General features: G+C 37.2%; 1 protein-coding gene across 1 annotated transcript in view; it reads right to left on the bottom strand.

The window, feature by feature from the left end:
- Nucleotides 1-3606: 3606 nt before the first annotated feature.
- LOC122529302 (RNA pseudouridylate synthase domain-containing protein 2-like) overlaps nucleotides 3607-20022 on the bottom strand; it is a 112442-nt gene continuing 96026 nt past the window's right edge. Inside the window, exons 5-7 of the mRNA XM_043655295.1 lie at nucleotides 17612-17699; nucleotides 8539-8715; nucleotides 3607-8026 (exon numbers count right to left, since the gene is read on the bottom strand). Coding sequence (XP_043511230.1) covers nucleotides 7271-8026; nucleotides 8539-8715; nucleotides 17612-17699 — 1021 coding nt within the window. The 3' untranslated portion in view covers nucleotides 3607-7270. The remainder of the gene's footprint in view (nucleotides 8027-8538; nucleotides 8716-17611; nucleotides 17700-20022) is intronic.

The following is a 20022-nucleotide window of genomic DNA, read 5'->3' as shown; positions in this document are numbered from 1 at the left end:
CTTTTCGCGTGTCCAACCTGTTTCAGGAAATCTAATTTGAAAAATCGACAGTGAAATTGGTACAAATGGAGCATGCCACTTGTTTCTGGTTTTACTCTTCGATTTTTCGAATTTAGTATCGCGGTCGCGAGTAGATCCCGAAACGAACGTTTGTGTATGTATTGCTCGAGCACGCACGTGCAAACGGATAACGATCACTATGATCGTTAGTCGTTCACGTATATTGAAGTCAGCTTTCGCGATTTATATTATATTTCATCTTTATAAGTTATTTTTTGGTTTGCGACTTTAGAAAGACTCGAGCTAGACGTAAGTTTCAGCGAGCATTGCGCTCGAAGAAAAGAAGAGGCTTGAAGCCGAAGAGGCCCGGCAAACTGCCACGAAGAGGGTCACAACAAATGGCTTCTCATTTTCTGAATCATTTAAATGACTCCAGAGTATGGGAGGCCATTCTTGTTACTACTTTGTCACTATGCTCTTTTAGTATTTGTAGTTGTATTTTCTTTTTTCTTCATCATCATTCATCTTCGTTTTGGGCAAATCGCGTTCTTTTTTGTTACATAGCGAGAAATTGATTATAGTTTAAATTAAAGTTGCAAAAAAATGATAATCGTTTAAAGTTGTCTTTAAAAGTTATACGTAATAAAATTTATCTTGCTTCCTATTGTTTTGAATTAAATTATAGAGTTATTGCTTTTAATTAATTTTAGAGTGTTAGAGTATTTAAAGTAGCTTTTCGTTCATACAGTTTTGTATTGTTAATAATAATTTTCATTGAATTTAACAGTAAAGTGTTGTGACATTATTTCATCGCGATTTCCAGTTTTAGTTTTACTCTTAGTGTTGCGATAATGAATGTTCGCGTTTCTTGATGTAGCGTTGCGTTTACAAAATGCCCAAATTTTTCTACTGAATTCGTGGAAGGCTGTTTCTGCTCCTGAATCACCTGATGCAGCTACAAGAGCTGTACAGAAATGGTTATTCATCAGCAATGTCCATGCTCAATAGATTAATAGCATTGCGTACTTATTTTCTGGAGTATTAAACATAATAAAGCACTCTTCGCGTTTGATGTTGAAAATTTCCTATTTTTCAATTGCGAGTGAATTAGTGTTACGAAACGAAAGATACGGTTTTTTACTCGGGTTCACGTCGAATGTAAATTTGACAATAGCTGTCAATAGGTTATTATATTAAGTAGGATATATTAGCTATAACTTTTTTTAGCTATAAATTTAATATGTTCACATGTATGAAAGTGTAACTGATTTCATGTGTCATATATAAAATAAAGGGAGGAAAGTATTGCAACAATTAGATATTTAAATATTGTAATAAAAATTTGAAGTATATTGATCAAGATATTGGACGTTTTCCAAACGTTCAGTAGAAGAAGTATTTATTTATAAATTCATGTTTTAAATTAGTAAATTTTTGTTCGAAAAAGGAGTGGCACTCGCAGTTCCCCTACGTAGTGAGACCTAGGCAATTATTTGACATATAATCATTAATTGCATTATTATATAGCTAAATAATTAATTATATAATTGATACAATCATAGATTATATGACAAGTAATACGAGCTAATTGGCTGCGATCTCGGTTAGGTTTGTGTAGATGTACATATCTATTATATTAATGAAAAATAAGTAGTATGTAGTTTTGACATATAGGTAACTAATTTGTGAACGTATGGAATTTGTATATTTTCCATATAAAAATATTTTAGAATGTCTAGGATTAATTATTTCCTCCACAATTCTTCTTAAATTTGTAAATAAGAGAGCTGTTATTTGAGCTGATTCTTTAATATTTTATTATGTAATAACTTTAGAATTTTTATTTACTGTATGAAGAAAAACCATCGAGCTCTTTCCATGTAGTAGAATGATTTCGGTTAGTTATTAGCTTCACATTTCAGTATTGAAAATTTGACGGCACTGTAATAGATTTCAAAGATCATATTTTTGGCTCATTCGCTACTTGATCAACCTTGATTATTTTACTTGACGTAGTCCCCCAACTCAACGTTATTTAAGCGTAGAATGCGCTAAAAAACCATTGATATTTTATTATGTCGATATTTCAGAACATGACATCTCATAAGAGTCATTGGCTTGGTCTATTCATGTATATCGTCTATGAGTTTATTAAAGAAAATGACACAAATTGATTAAATAAAATGATATCTGCTACAGTGTTGTCAATTGTATATCTCCAGATAGAAGAAATTAGTATTATAAAACTATTCTACTTTATATTACGTATGTGTTCGAAAAAATTCTATCCGTGTTTTGATATAAATACATATTTTAAATATATAGCCGTTTTTAAAAATAATTTTTAACTAAATTACGTACTAAAATATTTTAGCCATTGACGATTGGCTACCATGTATGTATATAAGTTTGAATAGCCATCGATTTAGGAAATTTGAAGGGCATTATGTGAAACTCCAAAGATATAAGATCTTAGCTTCAAGAATCCATTTGTCTCGAAGGTAGATCCTTTAATTTTACGAAATCTGTTACATCATTGACTAATCATCAATCAATGATAATATTTTTTCGAAATATAGCATCTTTTTTTAGAAAATGTCAAACTGCGTCGATTAATGAATGGAAAAACTGAACATAATAAAACGTATCATTTCATTTAAAAGAATGAAAGTGATCTTGAAATTCTCTACGTCTCTCCACATATAAAAAAAGTCAGTACGGTTTCTTCTGTATTGAATAACTTTTGTTGATAAAATGTTTTCATATCTTCAAAAATAACAGAGATATTTTGAGGGTGAAAAATTAAGATGGGACACTCTGTACATGATAAACACTATCGCTTGACATTTGTCGACATGATTTTTTCAATGACCCCTGGTACTTAAACCGATTCAAAATATAAAAGTGAAATGGCATTTTTCTTTTTTATAATTCGATTCTTTTTTATATTGTATTTTACAAAGAAAAATAATTTCATGAAACGCGTAATCATGAGTATTCTAACAAAAACTGAACGTGATAAAACAGACATCTTAATAACTGAGTAACACGAATCAGGAAATTAAAGGTACTCGAAGAGAATTACGATTTTATTTCAACGATAGCGGAATCCAAAGAAATAACAGCGTCTAATCTTGTTCGAAATAACATCGATCTTGTTCGTTCTCACTGAGAAATCAACGAGACACAGTAAACAAGTCAAATCATAGCGCATAATGTGACAATTCGTTTTAGTATATGTCATTGAAATATACAGGGTGGTCCACTTGTAGTATCGATTAAAGTAAATTAAATATCATACAATATTAATAAGTTTCTAATAGATTTAAAAATGATGGTAGCGAGAATCATCACTGAATCACCCTGTACACCTCGATCCTCAAATAATCACATGCAACATTTTCATCCCATCAAAGCATGTATATATTCTTTTTTTTTTTTACATTGAATATTTTCAAAATGCAAAATATTTGTCTTTAAAATATTCAATGATTTTAAATGTATTTTTGCATAAACCGGATAAACCAAGTAACGCGTATGAAAAAAAGGGTGGAACGACTACAAAGATCGAAAAAAATTAAAGAGGATATTGGCACACGACGTGTATACCGAACGATACTTTACATTTATTCGTTCATTATACAAGAAAAAAGTTTTTCTAGCTCTAACGTTTCCGCTGACTACGGATACAGACAATAATGTCGCTCGGATTACGGTACAATGTGCGTATACAATATACAATATATATATATGTATATACATACAAAAGCGCTCGCTCGATTTACAGACCGATGTCTTTCTCTCTCGCTCGCTCTCTCTTTCTCTCTCTCCCACTCGCTCTCTCTCGCGCTCTCTCCTTTTATGTCTCTGTGCCACTAAATCGGGACTGTCTTTTGGAGTTTTTCCTTTCGTCCTCACTCTTTTTTCTTTTTTTCTTTTTTTTATTTCTCTTTTGCTTTTCGTCTTTCTTTCATTCGATATATCGTCGAGAGTTAGTTCTTTTTTTTTCCCCCATTTTTACTTAAATAAAATTAAGCTAGCCATTACAATATCGGGACAGCTTGCTGTATTTTTTTTTTTTTTCTTTTATACTTCATTTCTCCTCGCAAGCTATCCCGGTGAGTTAGTAAGCGCACACACTGTCTTTTATGATAGGTCCGTTGTTACGTTATCTCCTTCCTACCTCTATCTATCTAAAATCTCTGTCCACTGATCTCTGTTTTGCCTCTTGCTTACGAGAATCCGGAGAGGTAACGAGAATTCTCTTTTCTCTCTGCCTTTTCGTAATTCCTCACTCCGTTTCATTCTCTCCTGCAATCAATTATTTTAATAGCTCGCGATTATTACAAAGCTTTAGTATAAAAGATGGTTTTTGTTCCCTTCTTGCGATGTCAGCTAGCTACGTCTACTAGCGCAAGCCGAGATGTTCCCGCGAGATGTTTCCTATCCTCTAGGAGAAGAAAACCACATTCTTCTTAACATTCAAGAAAACTTTTCCAAAAGAACGTGGTTATAAAAATAAAAGAATCTGTATAGATCACACATTTCGGACCTCCAAAATTCCCTTTAAAATAATTCAATGTCATTGAACGAGCCAAAGACAGAACCTTAAATGATATAAAAATTGAATTTAAATACTCAATTACTACCTTAACAGTAAAGATTCTTACAGTAACGCATTCTACTAAAAGAATAAGAGAGAGAGTGTAAATCGTACAGTTGTGCATGAAATGACACACAATTAAACAAACTTCATCTTTAGCCCAGATAATATAATGCTTCCAAATAATCAGAAGATCCGGAAGATCCTTACCATTCTCATCACCTCTCCCAGATATCCCGAGCACGCGATAAAAGCTTACGTATAGCCCCGCTAGAGGAGACGAACGTGACTCGTAGCAAAATAATGTACGACGTTAATCTCGTTATTTCACTCGCTCGATTGTACTTGTTGCAAGTCCTGCCACTTGGACGCGGTCTTGTTCGACGCGCGGGAACAAGGTACACGTACACGATATGACTTGAAAGAAGCTCTCTAACTCTGTTTCACACACGCATACATGTTACATCTTTCACTCTGGTCTCTGATATATACTCGCTCTCGCTCGCCGGACACGCGCTCGCGGTCTTTGGCATGATCGTTGGCTATATCCTCCTGGCAAGATCACGCTTATTGTTGGAGACCTCTGCCGCTGGACCTACGCCATTATTTAGTTTCCCGTATATATAATCAGCCACAAAAATAGACACGTCTCTATTGCAGTTTCCTACGTCAGCTCCTTGCCTGCGCGGCCCTCGAGGATGGACGCTGATCGATGACGTTCCTTAAATACATTCTTAACCCTTTTCGCAGCGTAACAAAACTTTAACTTCAACTTTCTTTTGTAGGAAATAGAAATGTTAATGACAATGAAATTGCTAAATATCAATTGACGACAATTTCTCGTTTTACACAAAAGAGTAACTTTTTTTAAATTAAGATCGCGTCTAAACGAGTTCGAATCTATCAAGCTACACTATTAAAGGGTTAGAAACCTTTCAGTCGCGATCTTATTTTTTTTCTTTTTTTTTTTTTCTTTTTATTCTTCTTTGCATCATGAGCGTTTGTGAAAGGACAAAGGTGGATGACTGTAGAAATTTCTGGAGATAGTTATTGAAAGTAAGGTAGAGTGGAAATTTTTAGTCACAGAACTAAATCTTGATCATCTACGGGCCTCTGAGAGTGATGTTATAGTTTTTTTTTCTACGTTTGGATAATCTGATTGAGAAATACACAGAGGATCGCTTGACACGGCTATAGAAAGGTGACTGAAGGCCATTCTAATTGAGGGAATGGAGAGTAATTCGCTTTGCGTTAAGAATATAGCGATACTCTTTAATACAGCTTGCATAATATACATTTGAAACTTTTGTTGTAACTTTCGATTGATAGAATGGAAGCATCTGTTTTGTAAAACTGATAAAACTTTTGTACGATGTTAGTTTCATAAAAAAAAAAAAAGAAAAAAAGAAAAAAAATGAAATGAAAACTATTTTCGTTAAACGCTCTTATAAAAAAAGCATGTATTGTTTGAGCTTGCATATTCTATCAATTGAAAATTAAATAAAGCGAACGAAGAGAAAATCCTCTTTGCTCGTTCGTGAAAAGTACTTGGTTTTTTGAGCGCGCTTTTCTTCAAAATCGGACATAAAAAGATTCCCAATCGCAGGGGGCAGGCGGGGAGAGGTCTCTGTCATAGAAAAGACTGTCGGTTTTCCTCGACCCTATCTGCATCATAAATCAAGAACACGAACGATAACGATCCATTCGGGCTTCCGCGGTTGACAGTTGCATCAATCTTCTCTCGTGCACGCACCGGTGGCAGTGACTGTTCGACCGACCCGTTTACAGAACCAGTCAGGATCGTTCCGTCGCCCCGTGCCAGGCTGATGCCTCGATTCTTTTACGCGATTCATCCATGCATCCTGAACGGGGGAATCTATACTTTTTCATATGGGACAACCATAAAACCATTTATCAATTTATATCGAACCACGCGTATTCCAATCGATGTTGCGTCTAAATCAGAGCTCTTTGACGTAACATTTTAAAATAACAAAAGACACAATTCCTTCGTTTCCTCTGCAATCTACAACGTAGATTCGCTTCGTGTCAATTCGCCGATATCAACGATCGATAAATTATCGCGTGAGAGGTAATCGGGAAGAGAATATTCTGCCTTGAGCAGCACCACATCTAGATCAATCGTTCCACGGAGAAAAACGGATGAACGCGTCAGGGATCGAGGACGGCGCGAAATGTTCCCCGGATGATTCGTCGGAACACCTGCGGACACACTCACGCAAACTTTCGATCCGTCTCAAGCCAGTTAACGTTGCAACGATCATACCCTCGCCATCGATCAATCTTCCTCGTTTATGATCTACGAACGTTATCGAGAACACGGGGATACTACACTGATGAACCTGCCATTCATTTTGAATCATTCTGGAAACGATCCCGACGGATTCGCGAATCCGCGATTCCTCCAGCGGGAAGAGCCTCGATTATCAGCGCAGACGAGGCGTGACGCCTCCAATCGCTCTCGGAGGGCCAACCGAGAGGTCTCCCATTTATGTTCGCGAGTCCAGCGATCTGTTCTCACAGGGATGGGTACATGTACGATGGTCGAGATCGCTCGCTGGCGGATGGAAGGCACGGGGTAAGGATATCAAAAAGGGGTGACGAAGAGTGGTGTGACAGCTCGTTTAGATGCTTGGTGGACCGGAACTATCGGTCCTCCTCGGTCCAATCGCTGGCTGCCCAGGCTGGAAGCGGGGTCTCGTATTCCCAGCCGGGGCCGCAGTAACGCCACGCGTGCAGGTACATGACCAAGTCGGATGGTTTCGGGTCTCTGTACTTCACTTTGCACTCGTAGCAGTGCGGATCAACCGTCATCTTGTCGTTCGTGAAACTAGAATCCGGCGGCTCCGAGCCAGTCTGCGTGCCAACTGTCACCTTCAGCGACTGTTCCTGTTGCTGTTGCTGTTCCTCCTCGCCCAGGCCAGGCGTCGAGGATGGAGACGAGCCGTCCTTATCGTTGCTCAACGATACGCGCTCCTCCATGTCTAATTTCGGCTTGAACAGACTCATTTCCGAGTCCCCGTCCATACCGAGCCAATTCTCCGCGTTGTGAATGCTAATCAGATCTCTAACCAGCTCCTGATCGGTCTTCCCGATGTTGCCGCCCTTCCCTTTCTCGGGGCCAAATACGACATGGTTGTAGAGAGGATCGTTTACTACCGGGTAGCCCAAATATTGAAGATGGACACGGATTTGATGCATTCGCCCTGTCTGAGGCTTGCACAGCACTACGGAGGACTTGCCGTTGTAACTGAGACGCTTAAAACGTGTCACGCAGTCCTTTCCCTTCTCGGAGACTTTGCACACTCCGATCTTGTACGACACCACCTCGATCGGTTCGGAACAGACCACTTCCTCCTCGGGGAACTCGCCCTCCACTCGGCAAACGTACTGTTTGTGAACCTGCAACGAGAATTCGGATCATTCCACGTTCAAATTCTTCTCACGGGGAATTTATTCTTTATGAGAGTGATAGAATAATCTTGCGAATAAAGATATCTTGTAAGAAAGATTATCTATCTCTATAAAAATAAATGAGGAATAATCTTGATTGTCATTAATAATTTATCACGAATACGCTGTTAACACCAGAACTACTCGAGTGGTCAGAAAGGCTCGTTTTTAATTTTTTACAGAGAAACTTAAGATCAAGATTAAAATATGAGATTTTTCTATATCTCTTGCTATTTAATTTTTCTGGAACAAGTTGTTAAACTGAGAGAATCCAATTGAGAACATCTACACGATCATGATCATTCGCGAATTTCTACAAAACGTAAAACGTATCTCTTTTCTTCTCTCATCCAATCGAGCTTCAACGTTTTTCCAATTAAGTCTCAGCTTCACACCTTTTTCCCCGGTCTTCGGCAGAATTTATTAATAATTAAGAATTTATTAAAAATCCCGAAACGAACCTGTCTGTTTCTTATTTGGTGCTCCATCTGCCTAGCCTTTTTCGGCGTTCTACCGAAAAGGAGAATACCGCTGGTCAGTCGGTCCAGCCTGTGGATTGTCCTCAGATTCTTCAGGTTGTACTCCTTCGCCAGAATGAATACAACCGTGTTGTGCCGGTATCGTCCGCACGGGTGCACCTGCAATTTCCAAGATCGGCTTGGTTTATTTGCTGGGGAAACAGAACGAGAAGCGGAAACGAGGACAAGGAAGATCGCGGATTGTGCAATCGGTTGCACGTTGCAGTTAAAAATACTTGGCAAGAGAAACGAGAAAAGCGAAATGGGATTATTGTATTATTGTATTTGCAGGCACTAGAAGTGTTCCTGGAAGTGATGCTCCACTTTGTATTGCACGTGTTCGACGATCTTAACTTGGAACAAATCATTCTTTCTTCAAGATTATACGTCACGATATTTTTAGTTGGAATCGATTCCAGATTTCCTGGCTGTTGTGTCATTTTGAAATCGAATAAACATAACGAACTAAGTCCACCGTGCTTTTTCAAAATTGAGCTTTACATTTGGTACAAAACCTTTTCTTATTCGTACGTGTATTATATGAATAATACGAATGAAACTAGAAATTCTAATATTTTACGAACGTATCATACGAATAAAGTCACAATTGAAGTGGCTGGCGGCATGTCTGACTTCCCGTGCATAATAATTCCTCATAAATCGAATGGCAGCCATCGTATTCACTTCTTTCTATTTCCAAGGCAGAGAATTTCAATACAAGACTCGCTGTCAATATACAGATGCAACAGCCAAGACAAGAATGACATCAAAAGCAAATCTCTACAGATGTACCTATTCAATTATCGATTGACCGTATTTTCAGCACTGAATTGATGCTGAAAAAAAAAAAAAACACATGCTCCGAACAAGATGAACGATTTTTACGAATACCATCGAATATTTGAATTAATATATTGGCAATTCCATTACTCAGCTAGACTGTGTACCGTGAACTATGTACATACGTGCATCTATCTGACCAATACCATTAAATTAAAAATGCTCTCCACTGACCACGTCGTTCACTAGGCAAACTAACAGGACGTACAGCGAACAAACATAAAGGACATTCGTGAAAAGCAGCGGTTTTCACAGTGTTACGATCGAAAGTCCAGGCTGAACCATTACGGTACCGACGATGGCCAGTGCAAACGATTCAACCGCGTGGCACCGTGTATATATACGCGAACGCACGTGCAAGCACACGTACTTCGTGCACGCGACGACCCATTTTTCCTAATTCAAGAAAAAAAAAAAAGAAAAAAACCGAGGGGCTCTATGACAAAAGAGAACGATTCGATGTGTCAGCCACAGTGTGGACACAGCGGCTAATCCGGAATTGTCACGCTAAAAAAATGCGATCAGATAGGACTTCTGTAATGAGTGGAACACTTCCAGTGGTTGGATTGCATTGGATTGGATTCGAGCTGACTTGTTAACATAAGCATTTTTTTTTTTTTTCTTTTTTAAGACTCTTCGCGCCGACTCGCGAAGCGTCAAGCATTAAAAATATAATTAACTGTGAATTTTTATTCGTTAAATGGGAAAGGGGTATCTCAAATGTTTAAGCATTTTTTAAATAAATTTCGAGAACATTGACAGGGCGATAAATTGATACACTGATTTTAATTATAACTTAGGTGTCTATAAGATTAAACGTGTTTTAGAGGGAGGAGTTGATTGAGAAGATTGGGTAGTTAATGGAATAATTAAGTTTCGTTAATTGGATTGGAGCGACCGAATTGACTCCGCTGCGTTCTTCGAGTCATTTCGGGACCAGTCGCATATGTCTTATCGTTGAAATATTACTACTTTGGAGATAAAATAGAAAAATAATTAATACGTGTAATTTCAATTTTTCGAGATTCAAATACCAAAAATTAAAAGAACACCGCCGCGTTAAAAGTTTGTACTGTTGAAAGAAAATAACAGAGAAGCAGTAGAAATACGTATAATTAAGTAGAATACGACAGTTCCTAATCAGACAACGCTCAAGTGTAACCTACTTTATAAATATGAATATCGAAAGTATAAAAGTAACTTAAAATTTATCAATGCAACAATAATATTTTCTGATTTCGTGCAATAATAATAATAATTTCTACAAAATTTCAACTTCTACTAAAGAATTTCCTGAATACGATTTTAGTCGGATTACAATGCAGCGATAAAACTTCCAGAATACATATATTATACATTATCAGACCTATAAAACAACATATAGTTCGAGTTACACTCATTGTCAACGTAGCTATCAGTCAACACTCGGATCCATTAACGCCAATGTGTCTAATCGCGCGGAAGCAATATAACGGCGAAGCACTCAGCACTCATTCAACGTTCATTCTCATCTTTAATTCGATGTTCGTGACGTTTCCTCCCGGTATTTTTGAAATATAAATAAAATTTTGATGTCGTAGTAAAAAATTGTTATAGAAAGGTTCGTTCACTCGGATGAAATGATCCTCGAATATTTATCTAAAATAATTCTTCGAATATATATTTTCTTCAGTCGAATATTTTTTATCTAGATAACAATTACTCATTATTCGTAATCACTTATTCTCTTTGTTTATTCGTATGATCTTTTCGAATAGTAATGCAAACGATTGTTATTTTTGTTTTAAATTTTATACGTGTAATGTTTTCATACAGATATATTCGATCACATAGTATGTGCACGCGTAACATTTAAAAAGAAATTGGTTGTAAAGGCCAATGAGAAGAATGAAAAGAATTGTCCAATAAAAGATGGAAAGTATGAACAATTATTTCACGCGTTAAACATCTTTCTTTATATATAATATAATAATAAAATTCTTATTCGAATAGATTTTTATCTATCTGAATGAACGTTATACGAATAAATATTTATTCGATTAAATATTCATTCAATGGTGTCGAGTAAAATTTTGCTCAACACTGTTTTTTACATAGTGCGTTGTACAGTAGAAGAAAGTGCACAACACACTTGCAGTATGTCCAATATATTGCACAAGATAAATATGCAAACTGTGACATTTAAATATCACTCTTAAAGATATCCGACGTAAAATCGATAGAAGAACAATCATCCATCTCATCTAAGAGAAGATCTACGATACAAAATTCCGTTCAAGATGTAAATTGCAATGTAACAAGTAACAGGTAACGTGTTAACAGAAAAAGAAACACTCGCAATAATTTCAAAGAACTTCAAAGAGCTCGGAATGTCGATAGGTCGATAGGCGAGGGACTGTTAGAAGCGTAAATAGCACATAAACAGGAAGTAGCAGCTCGTAAAGATGCGCTGACAGCCGGTCGACAACGAGAGTCACTCGATTTGCTCGATAATCCGACTCTTCATCCCCCTGCTCATCAACTAACCCCTGTCTTCTCTCTCTCTCTCTCTCTCTCTCTCTCTTTATCGCCCTTTCCTTTTCTCTTTGTCACCATCGTATTGTCTGACCTACTCACTGGCAGGGCCGGATGTGCTCCAGGCGGATATACATCGCCAACATCCCCGTCCTTACTCCTATTTTTCAGGTCAAACTATTTTTTATCACGTTAAGTGGTTTTCACAGTGAACTTAATTTTTTAAGGCGATTGTCGACGATGGAGAGCATCGGTTGCTCAATTCCCGCGTTTCGTCCGTTTCTCTTTCCTCCCCCTACGCGGTCAGAATACGAGAATCGATAGAAATTCTTCTGTTCACTTCGAGTAATAAGCCTACGACATTTTTGCAAATCAGTCTACGACATTTCTGCGAAATCGTTTCAACACACAGTTTCTTCTAATTTTCAATTTCATCGTTTGTTACCCTTGATCGTTTTGATCTTCGGTATACTTTAAGGGGATATTCTGGTAATCCGGCTTAAAAGAAGTCAATTTTTTTTACATTTTCTCAAAGTACATGCTTTCGAAAATGTCTATGTAAAAGGATTTGTTTGAATTCGTAAAATTAGCAAAGTTATAGATATTGAAAGGAAACGGTGTACTATTCGCGACGTAAGTGATGAATATTTTTGTACAACGGGTAACAAAAACTTCAAATGTGTTTTTCTCAAAAAATATTTTACTTTATAATATTATTATTTATATTATTATTTATTTTTATATTATTATTGTTTTATATTCTATTTTTTGTACTGCTCGATTGATTGTAAGTATGAATATCTTTGTACAACGGGTAACAAAAACTTCAAATGTGTTTTTCTCAAAAAATATTTTACTTTATAATATTATTATTTATTTTTATATTATTATTGTTTTATAATATTCTATTTTTTGTATTGCTTGATTGATTTTAAGTATGAATATCTTTGTACAACGGGTAACAGAAACTTCAAACGTGTTTTTCTCAAATCCATATTTTTTAAACTGGCTGATGGGATATCTCACGTTTTAGTTGACCGATTGACTTGAAATTTAGAGGAGATCTTCACCGGATGTATCTTTATCGCGTGAACCACGGATTTCAAAATCTGATGTTTTTTTTTATTTTTTTTTTTACCACCCAAGGACGAAAGGCACAAGAAAAATCGATATTTAAACTTCAAAATGCTGCCATTTTTTTAATTTTCGAAATTTCGCTGTTTCCGTGGTTCATGCGATAGCTATATTTATACTAGTTAAGATGCATTTTGGTTTTTTTCAAATAACCAGATGGACCGGAATCACGTCAGCCATTCGAACTCGTTTTTAAAAACGCTTGCTTTAGCTAAAGCTATACAATTTCCACAACTTTCATTAATTTCGTTAAAAAAAAAATTGTAAATACTCTTTAAGTGAATGAATAAATGTCTGTGTGCGAAAACTGTATACCAAAATGTATCATGATTTCCTTAGAAAAAAATCCCCAAAAAAGTCGATTTTTATAAGCCAGATTACCAGAATACCTCCTTAATTTTCATAAAACTTGAGAGAATCGCAATTAACGAGGTTACAATTTTTTTAACTCCACGCACACACGACTCTATGAATTCTCGATGAATGAAATCCGCAGCAACAGTCGTATATATCTCTAGTTTCACGATATTACATTCAATGTTTTTTTCCATCGATAAAAAACACGTATGTACATCGTCTTTAATTTACCGCCGATATTTCCTGTCGAAACTCGACGAATAATGGCCAGCTCTGTTTTTTTCTTCCCTTTCTTTTACTTTTTAACCGTTTCGCAATAACGTGTTCATTGAATTCCAAGTGTAGGTACGTCAATTGAACATTTAGAGGGGTATAAAGCAGACGCTGAAAAAAAAGAGAAACGCGAGGCGAGCTGAATTCGTAAACTGTGCACGTGTGTGTGTGTTCGGCGTGGCGCGTTGGCGGCGGCCGAACAATCTCGTAAAAATCTAACGCGCGGGACAAAAGCTTGGGAAAATAAAACTGATTCGAGTCCTGTTGTTCCTGGCTGTAATTAAATGATCATTCCGCGGCCGCGAAAATGTTTTCCTCCGGCAATTAACGAAACGCCCGCAATGGTGATTAAGGGCCGTTTAATGTTTCCCTCTGGCTTTGATCCACGTACGAGCTGGGGCCGCAAATTAAACGAGGGGAACAAAAGCGGGAACAACCGTCGAACCCGAAAGCCATCGCGACGAACTGGAAAACTTTGTTACAAGTTTCATTTTCGTAGAATTTTCTCACGAACGTACGAAACTAGTTACCGAATATGAGATCGTACATCTACGTATAGCTTTCTCTCTTTTTCCTCTTTCGCGAGTATTAGTGAGATAGTGTTTTTTCGTTTTGAGTGTTACATATATATATATATATATATTTTTTTTTTTGTTTGTTTGTATGTAGAAAGATATTGACTTCTTTGAATAATTTTTTATCGACTTCTTTCGTACTGTAAAGATTAATTAATATGGAACTTGCAATTTGATCGTTTAATAATTTAGTCTGAGTAGGGTTTAAATAGAGTTTTCAATATTTTAAACATTTAGCATTATTGAGTATAAATTAATAATTGGACTGTGGATTTTTGTGCGAACCTATATTTTTAAAAGCTTGAAAATAGAGAAATAGAAATTGTTCGAGATATTGTAAGAAGCACTATGCTTTGGATGTATCTTTTGTATATTTTTTGAATCCTGCGCATTTCTGTACTTTAAGATTTTTTAAAAATCCGTATTCTGTTATATTAATAATAAAAAAGATTCCAAGCTAGAGAAATTAACTAAATTCTAAACTAGACAAAGTATAGCGTTCAAGACGAATTCATAGGGAGAAAATTAGGAAAGACAAGATACAAAGACTCGTATACTCGATGAGAAATTGTTATTTTAAACTACTGTAAACATCGTGGAAAAAGACATCAATACAATAATAATCTAAATAGTTTCATTTTAAAGATGACAAAAATTTATCATTTTATTCGTCCGCACTTTGTCCTTTTATAATTTCCACAGTTTCCTCTGACAATTAGTTGTTTGACTTGATGTTTGTTAACAATGAAATTTTCACTCTTGCACTTTGCTTGGAAAAGTTTGAAAGTACTGACTTTATTTTCAAGCGTTGGAAAATTTTAATTATCAGCGAGGACGGTAACAAGATTCTGAAGAACTATATTCTTCTTGTTTTTGGCAGATGGGGAAATCTAGAATTGGAAACGAGATGTAAAAAAATGTCTTTCGTGCGAAAAGATTCCGAGAACTTTCAGAGAAGAGGATTTCAAATTTTTATTACAATGCAATTCTGAAAATGAAATTTACGATCGTACGTTCCACGATGAATTTTTAAAGTTAATAAAAGTTTACGACTTTGTTTGTTAACAATGAAACTTTAATTTTGAAACTCGAAACTCTCACGTTTAATGAACGTGTTCAACGTGTCAATAACCTTGACACAGCAAGATCGATTACAAGATTCCTTAGAGTTGTACAAAATTTATTATCCACTTATTATTTAAATACGTTAACCATGAAGTCCTCTTCCTTCGTCAGGCGTTGTATTGAAAATTATTACTGTCGTGTAATAAATTATTATCCCTCGTTTAGATGCGATCGAGGATGTACGATTAAAGATGTACGATTGCAAAATCGTTGGAATTCTACTGAGGCATGCGTGGCTGATCGTTAAAAGCATTATGACGGGATCAACGGCGAGATTAATCATTCAAACTCGCTGCGAAGATGTTATCGGCAAATCATCAAGGATTTCGCAAACTGCCGCGACGACGTAAAAATAATTCGAGAAGAAAACTAACAACGTTTTATTTCTATAAAAAATTCGAAGGTGGATTTTAGTATATCAAGGAAGCTCGTTAAATATCGTACGAATGTTCGTGTTTTTTTCAAAAGTCGTAAATTTTAATAATTACAGGTGTCGTAGGTTGTAAATTTAATTCTGACAAAAATCCGAGATCCTAATCGTAGAAAAATGAACATCTATATTGAAAAATTCGACAAAGTGGAATGGGCCAATTGCACTTTTGTCGTATTAATTTAAAAAAAAAAAAAAGATTAACTGACAGATTAAAAAAGAAAAGAGTTATCAACATTTTCAAAAGAATATTCTTCCAAGAGAAGAAACGAGAAATTGAAATCTGTTTTTAAATCGTGATAAAAGACGCGCGCGCCGAAGCACTTAAAAAGATTAATACGAACAACGCGTAACATTTACGGAAGATTGGTGGGAAGAGAAGAATCTAAAGTGGTAAATACGTGAAAGGATCGCAAATAGGAAGATCGGCGCGAGCAAGCGGGGAAAATGAAAAGCAGTCAACGGTGTAAAAATGCATTACAGAATTGCCGAGGCGATTATTCATAAACGCTTTGCCACGTCGAAGGTCGTCGAAGAGCAAAGCTAGCCGACACACTACTGGGGATAGGAAAAAATTAGTAAAGTACACCTGAGTGGCGTACGTGCAATTAATTACGGAGAGAATGAGATAGAAACTTACCATGACGCAATAAAAAAAAAAAAAAAAAAAAAAAAAAAAAAGAGAAAAAGAATACGAGAAAAAAAATGTAAGGAACATAGTATAACGTAAATAGTACGTGATGACTTGGACGACAATTGACCGCTTTCGTTAATTATTTTAAAAATCTTGTTTCAAGATTTTTTTTAGTTCTTCTTTGCTTTTTTTCTCTCCGAGAATCTGTTCGAGATTAAAATACCTTCAATTTGAGAATAACGAGTTCATCTTTTTTTTTTTTTATAATTTCTACTGCAACAGATAATTGACTGAGTAACGTTTATTACATCTTACGATTTTCGCAATGTCGTCCGATTATTTTGCATCTCAGGTGTAATTACTTCGTAATAATTCCTTTGGGAATTTAAAAAAAAAAAAAAAAAATGAAAAATATAAACGATGTTCATGGAAACGAAGTTTTTTACAACCTTCGGAACGAAAAATCTCGTTGTTGAAGTTTGCTGAAGTTGCCGGTTGATCGTGCCATAAAAATGTTTAGAGTGCAAGGGATTAATGGTCCGGAAGCTAGCAAGTTCAGTAAATTAACTCGGTAAACTGTGTACTTTCTACAGGAACTACCACAAGTGAATCAACGGAAGAACATGTGCGCGCCTCTGTTCGAAAGAGGAAAAAGAAAAAAAGAGCACATTTTTTTACAGTCGTTGATAAATTTCCAAATCAAGCGGCTCTAAATTACGCAACACGACTCGGCGAACTTCGGCGAAATCCAGCTAATCGAAGATCGAAGGTATTTCAACTAGCGTAGCGAATAATCCAGGCAACCGTGGCCGCGTGATCTCGAACAGCAAAACAAACGCGAGGTTCGGTCGGATTGATCGCGCGAGTTCGGAGGCTTCGGGCCAAAAATAATCGACCTGGGCCGCAGAAAAGCGAACGCCGCGCCCAAGCGGACAATCGTCGTCGTTGCGCGGACATATCGGCGAAAAACAGAAAGCGAAAAAACAGAGAGAAACTGCCACGCAACAGTGCGTGGTGGATACATCCGTCTGTTTCTTTCCATTTGATTCTTTCTTATTTTATCCTTTTATTATTATTATTATTATTATTATTATTTTTAATTTGGCAGTACAGTTCTGGCAGTACACCACTTACAGGGATGGAGGCGGGCTTGTTGACCACGACGACGTCCTCGTCCATGTGTATCACCGTGATCGGCTCCGAGGTGACAGGCACCTCGTGTCTGCAACACACCAATCGCAACCAGCTTAACGTGGCTTTGTTCCTCTTGCACGTACACACATTCACTCGCTCATTCATTCGTTCGTTCGTTTTTCTCTTTCTCACACGCACAGAATGGAACTTCGTTTATCCGCATTGGGTTTGCAACGATCGAGGTGTGGATCTGATGGTAGGAAATTGGAAGAATTTCGAATTCTCAGTTTTGAAGAATTTTGAAATTTTTCGAAGGCACGTCGATTGACTCTCAGATCAAATTGTTCAAGGTTAATTAATTACTTTGAACTAATTTCGTGATATACTTTGTAATACACGAAGCTGAAGTTCTTTTAAGATCACACCGTACGTTTGTGACAGAATTTTTTTAAAAATTTTCAGAGAAGGATCCCTCTGTATTTTTAGAGGGAAATCTCCTAAATAGAATACCGTATAAAGTTTCGTACAGAAAACTTTATGGGTATAGGTGATATACTTCTTGCGTAGGTACAGTGAGATACAAACTTTATAGATACGATATCCAGGCACAGCGTGAAAGGTTTTCTCTATTCAGGGAAAATTTCAAATTGCCGCAAGATATTTCTTTGGTGGTATGTATATATTCGGATAAACGAAGCTACAGTACATGTAGAAATGGCGATAGAGAAGTGCACGGTAACGATTTACGGGATGGGAGTCAGATCTCGAAACATGTGGGTGGAGGATGTTCGAACATGTCTGTTCTTTCCAGTCCATTAAGTGTTGAACGTGCATGATTCTCTTTCCAACTGTTAACCTGTAACACGTGCTCATGCGGCCTCGAGGATTCCCGAGTGACTTACATCTAAAATCCTACGCTTAAAAGTATGATTCAAAAGGAAAAAAGAAAAAGAAAAGAGAAAAAACGGTGAAAAATGTTCCCCTCGTGAAGTAGGTATCAGTAGTTTCAGATGTTCGATCTATATCACTCAAAGAGACACGACAAAAAATGTCCTTTATTAAATACTTTACCTTCCACGGTATCCACCATTTTTCTTCGCTCCAACATACTTTTTACAAACTTGGGATATTCAGAAACAGACGGCCAACGAGTCGATTCTTAACTTCCAATCGTTTCTCAATTACCCTTCTTACAATTTTTATTTGTTTCATTTTGATTTTCAATTGACATCGTTAGTAGGTCTGATTAATTGAAAATATTAATCAACGTTAAACAATCTTCAAATTGTTTATCCTTGTTTGAGTTTTGAGAAGTCTACAACCCCTGAAACACACTACGAACTCTACTCCAATAATTCCTGTCTTTCATCCTCTATTATACAAATGTGTAAGTCTTTGATCTTTCCAAGAATCATCTAACCCATGTTTACAACATCTGCAACACCTGGAATTTCAGAGTTTTTGAAAAACCGAAAGTTTTTCCTTCATCACCCAGAGAAGTTATTCAATACTTCGCTTCTCTCTCGAACGTCGTTTAACCAATTCGCTCCCTAAAAATCGAACGGCCTGTTGTTCGTCATTCGGACAAGTCCCTCGAGAAGCGGAAGCGCGCCTCGTAGACGAGACTCTTTACGCTCGCGTCGACCAGCTAAACAGGTTAATGGCGATGCGGGTGGAAAAGCGGCCAAAGTGGAAAAAGGGACAAAGCGGACGTCGACGACGCCTCGAAGAAACGAGGAGATTTCGCGACGACAGGTGGCTGGTTCTTCCTCGGCGAGGCGTATGCTCGCGGCACGCTGTTCCGCGGCTCCAATTACACGTTCCATCTGCCTAATGCATTCCGTGAAATCTGCAGCAGCAGCAGCAGCAGCAGCAGCCGTCGGGTGCGCCGGTATTCTTTCGCTCTCGCGGACAATACCGAACCGACGGATTCTCCGCAGAGAACACCGCGTCGCGAACCCCTCTTCGTCTTCTTCTTCTTCCGCCTCTCTCCGCCCGCTATTTTTTCCCAATGCTTGGCCACCCTTGCTTCGTCCCTCTCTTTGGTTCGTCCCTTTTTTCTTTTCTTTTTCGCAAACCCATCGTGGTTTCGCGTTTCTTTTTTTCTCCCGCGCGCGCGAGAGAGCTCTCAGGAAAACCCGCCCCTCCCTTTCCTCCCCCTCTTTGTCACCCTTTCGTATTCGCGTCTTGATTCCACTTTCGTTTCTTCCCTCTTTCCGAGCGTTTCCGCTCTTTGTCGACGGAGGGAAGTATTGTCAGAGGAGAGCGCCTTCTCTCTCCGAGGCTCTTTGAATAATTCAATTCGAGTCTGGGTAATTTCTAAAGGCGGTCTGGTCGACTCGAGTGCAAGATGATTCCGCTCTGTTTTCGAAGCGGCGCGGTGGCTGGATTTCTTTCCTTTTTTTTTTTTT

The sequence above is a fragment of the Frieseomelitta varia genome, unplaced genomic scaffold, assembly GCF_011392965.1.
Source record: "Frieseomelitta varia isolate USP_RPSP 00005682 unplaced genomic scaffold, Fvar_1.2 scaffold_283, whole genome shotgun sequence".
Taxonomy (NCBI): Eukaryota; Metazoa; Arthropoda; class Insecta; order Hymenoptera; family Apidae; genus Frieseomelitta; species Frieseomelitta varia.
Note: the sequence above shows the minus strand (reverse complement) of the source record. Positions and strands in the feature narration are given on the sequence as shown.